The following is a 6,450-nucleotide window of genomic DNA, read 5'->3' as shown; positions in this document are numbered from 1 at the left end:
TTTCCCTACAAATCTTTCTTCTGGCTTTGGGGATTCTTCTGAATAACAGCACTATCACAGAATAAGTACTATCCCACATTTTCCGTAGTTATTCACAATTAAAAATCTTGCGGCAATATTTAAAATTGAGCAAATTTCTTGCAAAATGTGTCCTGGCTGTGAGAATTTTTAAGTAAATTCTAGATATCTTATAATGCTCAATTGAATTTAAATTTAAATTGTGAAAATCCTAGTGTGATAGCACCGTAAGATAGAATTAATAAATTCGATTTACCATTTACGTTTGCCATGTGCACAATTTTTTGTTCTAATCAAACTTTGTGTTTCTTGGGTATAGGAAAATTGGAGGAATCTTGGTTATGTTTTTTGTTTGGAAACTGTTTTGGTAAATTTAGCTGGATTTCTTTCGCCGAAAAGTGATATTAATTAGGCAGGATTTTGCAAAATTTTGCTATTCAATTAAAAATAAAAGTGCCTTTAAGCAAATTTTTCTGAAAATTATGTTATTTTCTTGAGATTTGCGGAGAAATTCTGTGATTTCTCTTTGAGGTTATGTTAAGGTAGAAATTGTAAATAACATTCATTTAAGTTTATGAAAAATTACTAATTTACACTATGATTTATTATTATTGGTTTGTTTTGTTGGTTGTTTGGTTTGGTTTCAGTTGTCTTGTATTTGAAATTGGGTGAAAAATTGGGAAAATGGCAATTTCCAGCGCGCAAACGCATTCCCAGAGAAAATTCCTTTTATTCCATTTTGGTAGACTCCGGAAAAGGCTAGGGGAAGATGAGAGATACCCCTCTGTATTACCCCATTTGGCCAAACATTTGGTATTTATTCCGTGTTTCGGCGTGGAAGGATGTGTATTGGAATGCAAGTGGCAGCCTTGTGTGGAGGAAAAACCGCCCCACTGGGGATTGGAAGTTCTTCGCCAGCATCCAGCAGCAGTTGTTCGTATATGGACCAGAGTGTATTGATTTCTCTCTGCACACATTTCGAGTTCGATATCGCGGAATAAGTAGGACATTTCTCTTGTGCGGTGGAGACAAGAAAAAAATTGGTGTATAGCCGTCCGTTGGCAATTTTGGTGTCCGGATAGTGGTGCTGAGGTGATATCAATCACAGATATATTTCACATAGTTGAGAAAATTGTTAGGTGATGAGAGAATGTGACGAAAAATGCCTTTGAGTGGGATTTTCGTTAAAATATGGCCACCACGGCTAGGCATCAGTGAGCGCCTTCCATTGGCGGCCCAGATCCGGTGGTGTCTGGTGTTTCTCTAGTCACACGCGCCCCCGCGGTGGTCGGATTTTTGGTTTTTTGATTTTGTCGCAAACATCGCTGTGAGACCTCAGCATTTGCCTATATAATTGTAGAGAAAATGCAACCTCGACAAGCTCTTGGGCCGACATCGTCATCTTCATCAACGGGAAAGGTATAATGGAATTTTCAAATGGTGGACCATTTTTTTTCCTCTCGCTTTTCCTTGGCATCACCAAACAATTCTGTCTGATTTTCTTTTTTTTTTGGGGCGGAGGTGTTTTGGGGGAAAAGATGTGGCTTGATTGAAATGGGCGTGGGAAAATGATTTTGTGTTATCATCTTGCAGCAAGTGGTGGAGCTCAATGGGTATGTCATCATTCTGGTGGAGGGTCGAGATGGAAAAATCAAATTGTATGGGTCACCCGCCGACAAGGACAATCTCGAGGTGGCCGATGAGATTTTGGATATCAACGAGAGGAAGCTGGAAGATCTCCCACGATCGGAGGTCATCCGGCACATTCATGAGGTAATTAATTCAATTAATTTGTCGTCAATGTGATTAATCTGACACTCTCTCTCTCTGTCCCATCTCTAAAAATTATCTTCTCTTTACCCTCTTAATTGCAGTGCATCCAGTCTTGCATGATAAAGTTACGAGTTAAGAGAAGGAGTGATTCTCGACTGGGTAAGTCATTTTGCTCTTATAGTACCAATCTCGTTGAATTTCCGGAGGATTTGGCAATATCTCTCTCTATACTTTTCTTCTTCAGTCAATCCGAACACTGCCACCCTCAAAGTCCCATTCTGCCTTTTCGATACACGGTAAAAAATTTCGGCACGTATTTGTTCCAAAAATTAGCTCGTCCACGGACACCATAATTTTTGGCATAATCTTGTTCACTTTATGAGACTCAAAAAGATACCCAATATTAGTAACGAATTTGTTCCAAATTGTAGCTCGTCCACGGACACCATAATTTTTGGAACAAATTTGTACCTTCTAGGAGGAACAAAAAGATACCCAATATTAGTATTGAATTTGTTCCAATAAATGGCTCGTCTAGTATAAAAGCGTATCCCTCTCCTCTTACACTCAGTCACCTGTCACCGAAGTGAAGAGAACGTCAAATCTGTGGCAGTTTTCGTGCTACATGGTTTCACTTTTTTAATTCGAGATTCCCTTCCCCTCTTACTGCCAGTACTCGCATATGATTTCGTCATGCACGCGTCTGTATAAAACACTCTTAAGTTGATTTTTATTTGATGTTCCTTATAAACTTTCACCACCGAAATCCATCTCGACTGAAGTATAGGCCTTAACTGTAAGACGACAACACTTACACGGATTTGTTACCGACAATGGGAACAAAAAGATTCCCCATATGAGTAACAATTTCGTTCCAAAAATTACCTCGTCCACGGACATCGAAAATTTTTGGAACAAATATGTTACAGATGTAGGAATAATATTGTTATAAAATTATGTACCAATTTGTTCCTGAGAGTGGGAACAAAACAGCTGAGTGCAACAAATACCGTTCCAAATTTCGGGAACAAATTTGTATAAAACGAAATCAACTCAAATTTGTAGACATTCAACTGTATCAAAACGGTTCCAAAAGAAAACTCTAACAAAATTGTAAGTGTATTTTGTAACGAAACTGTAAAGAAAACATTTTGGAACAAACAAATATCTTTACTATGTACAAATTGATTCAAAAAAATTTGTTCCAAGGAAAACTTGTTCCAATATTTTGGTCAGTGTTCAAAAGTTTTTACCGTGTACCCTTTGCCAACTTATGCTAGGGATATCCCTTGCTATGTACATAACATAATCTATGCATATACATATGATGTGATGGCAAAAAAAAGGGAGTGAAGTGATGAAGGCGAAATTGCCAGTGAATTAATTCCAATATTTGACGCTGAATTTAGTGTTTTTTTTCGTGTATATGACAGTATATGTGCATATATATAACGTACATTATAATGCTCTTTAGGGTAGATGCAGAGAATTGAGCAGAGGGCGGTTTTTTTTTCGGGGGGGGGGGGGGCTGGTTTGTGGGTAGTGGAGTGCAGAGAGGAGAAAAAAAATGAGGCAAATGGATGGTGCTTAAAGAGAGGACGAGTGAAAGAGTTTTGTGTGTAGTATCAAATGGAAGAATTCTATATAATAGATATCTATGTACCATATATAGCACAGTGGATTTTCTTGTTGGGAAATATTTTGCGTGATCCAGTAGTTGATTGTATTGCAATAGAGAAGCAGCATATATATACAACACGCCCAGAGATGAGACTAATCTTCTCCAATCCCGTTAATCTTTTGCTCTTTCTCTCTTTCGCTCTCTGATCTTGTGATATCACACTGAAATTTCACACAAAAATATCTGCGTCCCTGTCTCCATTGGAATGTGGTTCTGATAAATTCTTGTTTTCATAATTTTAGTGCTTTTTCGGGTCATTTTGACCCAAAATTCACCAATAAATTCACAGTTTGTGTAATCATGTGAGAAAAATTTAAATACTTTTCATATTCACGGGAAAGGTGTTAGGGTGGAATAACCACTTATAGCCATGTTTAGGAAAAAATTAAATTCATTTTATCATTGAACCCTTGTTACAAGATAACTCAAATTTGACACAAAGTTACTTAGATGTATTGGCTCTAGATACGTGAAAAGAATAATCCTACAATATAACGCTGGACTACTTAAAAAACTGATTTTTATTAATAATGCAAAAATAACCACTTCGTCGCCATCTTTTACCACTTTTCGCCAGTTTAGTAACCACTTCTCGCCACCCACTTGAAAAGGTCCGAAATCGAATTTTTTAGGCAATGTTATGAAAAGAATACATTCACAATTTCACTTTCCTTGTGATCACTTTATTATTACTCACTTTAAGTGATTTTTCTTCACTTTTATTTGAGAAATCAAATTATAGGTCTATTGCAGAAAGTAAACAATGCAGATTTGACAAATGAGAATTTACGAAGTAAAGTTTACGTCGCCTATTGAAAAGACCTGGCGACAGGTGGTAAAATCAATTCCAGAATATTACCACTTTTCGCCATGCCTCATTTTTTTATAAAAATAATATAAAATGAAATATTAATTAATTAAATACAAATTTTATGTATTCCACAAGTGCAATTAAATATTCAAAAAAGACAAATTATTTATCCAGAGAGGTATTTTTGGACTGATGAAAATTTGATGACACTTTGTATATTTGGTAAGAGATGTTGGATTCGATGCACTTGCTTAAAATATTACTCTAAAAAATTATCAAAATTGTAAATCCAAAACGAATATTTGTTATTTTTCGACTCTATGCGTAGCAGCAGAAAAAATACAAATAACTTGGTGGCTCATTTATTTGATAAATTGCGATAAATAGTGATTTCAATATAGGTGGCGAAAAGTGAGGCACTGCTGGCGAGAACTGGTGATTCTACCCTAACATCAAATATTTTATAATTCGTTAATCATCTTGAATATATTTGACTTCTTGAGAGAAGCTTAGGAATGCGGTGGCAGCCAAAATCCTGAAAGCCAAAATCCCGAAAGCCAAAATCACGAAAAGGCCAAAATCCCGAAAGCCAAAATTCCGAATGTTCAAAATCGTGAAAGGGATAAAATTATGTGGAGGAAAATGTTCAGAATAATTTCACAAGACACAGAAGATTTCCCTTTGTCTCCAGCAAGCGCGAGTGCAATCGTGGGAGTAGCTATGACACTTTTAAGAATTCGGGATTTTGGCATTCGGGATTTTGGCTTTCGGGATTTTGGTTTTCCAGATTTTGACTTGGACCCTTAGGAACAAATTAGAATAGGGTAATTGTGCCAAATTTTGGCATAGTTGTGTGCAAGCGCCAAAGTCTCAAGTTTGAAATGTAACATTTTTAATACAAATTGATTTTTTATTCCTTCTTTATAAGGAGTGTTGCTTGGAACTTTATACGCAGTTTATCATTTTCATTTTCACACAAATCATTCTTATTCCTTTTTAAAATAAATAAAAATGTAGACACAGCTTTGGTAGCCTATTTCGGCCACCTACATTCTTAAAGTTCCTTTCCTTCTCAGAATTTTTCCAGTGTCTCTGGAGTACGCAAAAACTAAAATTCATCGAAATTCGAGGAACAAAAAAAGTGGCCGGAATTGCAAGCCGGCCAGAATTTGGCACACTTACCGTACAACAAAGTAATTTTGAACAGAAATCAATTCTGATTTTAGCATTTTCCCACTGTTTTACATAGGAAATAGGTAAAATGGGATGCAAAGCGTACCAGGTTTTTATTTATTTATTTATTTACCGTTTACCGTTAGAGAATTAATTTTCGGACGAAAATTACTTATGAATTCATAACCGTGTCATTACCGGTTCACAACCAATTTGAACCGCTTTATAAATCATTCAAAACATTGCTCAAAAATACACCTCAGGAGTAATATAATTGAATTTCAAATTAAAATTAGTTATCGATTCTGAACCGGTTCAGAACCGATTGGACCAAGTTCAGTTTTATCGAAAATTCCAAGACCTTTCTAATGAGCCTAAACAATAGTATTTGGTTGAAAAGTATGCTCTTTACAGTCTTTTTAAGCTTTGACCTTGAAAGACCGTTATTACGATTCAATGGAAGTTTCGTATAAGGACGCAATGTCTGCCTGAATAATCTCTAAAACATATCCAAAAATGAAAAAAAATCGCACTACGCGTTTTCCTGCAAACATAAGAAAACGTGGTTTTGAAGTCGTGTATTGGAGGGGTGGTGGTAAAATGAGGGACATGCTAACGCTCCTTGGGTCGACTTATTGAGGGGGGGGGGGCCCACCGAAGTTCCAAAAGAGACAAATAGCGTGTCGTCAAAAAACTCGTAATTCCAGATTTCCAAAATCCTACCAAAATAGGACCCCTTAGCGATAAGGAGTCGAAATGTATACAAATATAACTCAAAATCGAGGGTTTATGTACTGCTCTCTCTGTGGAGTTCGAGCAGTAAAAGATCACGAAGAAGAAGCCTTGAGGAATGCTAAAACTCGTGACTTAAACGGTATACACTAATGTCCTCTACACACTAGAGAAAATTATGTCCATATTGAAGAGTTTTTCCTACACAAGAGTAGGAAATTTGTTTCAATATGGACATAAATTCCTCTAGTGTGTAGAGGCC

General features: G+C 36.4%; 1 protein-coding gene across 1 annotated transcript in view; it reads left to right on the top strand.

The window, feature by feature from the left end:
- The first annotated feature begins 877 nt into the window (after positions 1-877).
- LOC129800405 (uncharacterized protein DDB_G0286447-like) overlaps positions 878-6,450 on the top strand; it is a 43,182-nt gene continuing 37,609 nt past the window's right edge. The window contains exons 1-3 of the mRNA XM_055844757.1: positions 878-1,437; positions 1,612-1,791; positions 1,893-1,950. Coding sequence (XP_055700732.1) covers positions 1,384-1,437; positions 1,612-1,791; positions 1,893-1,950 — 292 coding nt within the window. The 5' untranslated portion in view covers positions 878-1,383. The remainder of the gene's footprint in view (positions 1,438-1,611; positions 1,792-1,892; positions 1,951-6,450) is intronic.

This window comes from Phlebotomus papatasi, chromosome 1 (genome assembly GCF_024763615.1).
Source record: "Phlebotomus papatasi isolate M1 chromosome 1, Ppap_2.1, whole genome shotgun sequence".
NCBI classification, from domain to species: Eukaryota; Metazoa; Arthropoda; class Insecta; order Diptera; family Psychodidae; genus Phlebotomus; species Phlebotomus papatasi.
The sequence above is the reverse complement of the archived record's forward strand: the minus strand, read 5'-3'. Positions and strand labels throughout refer to the sequence as shown.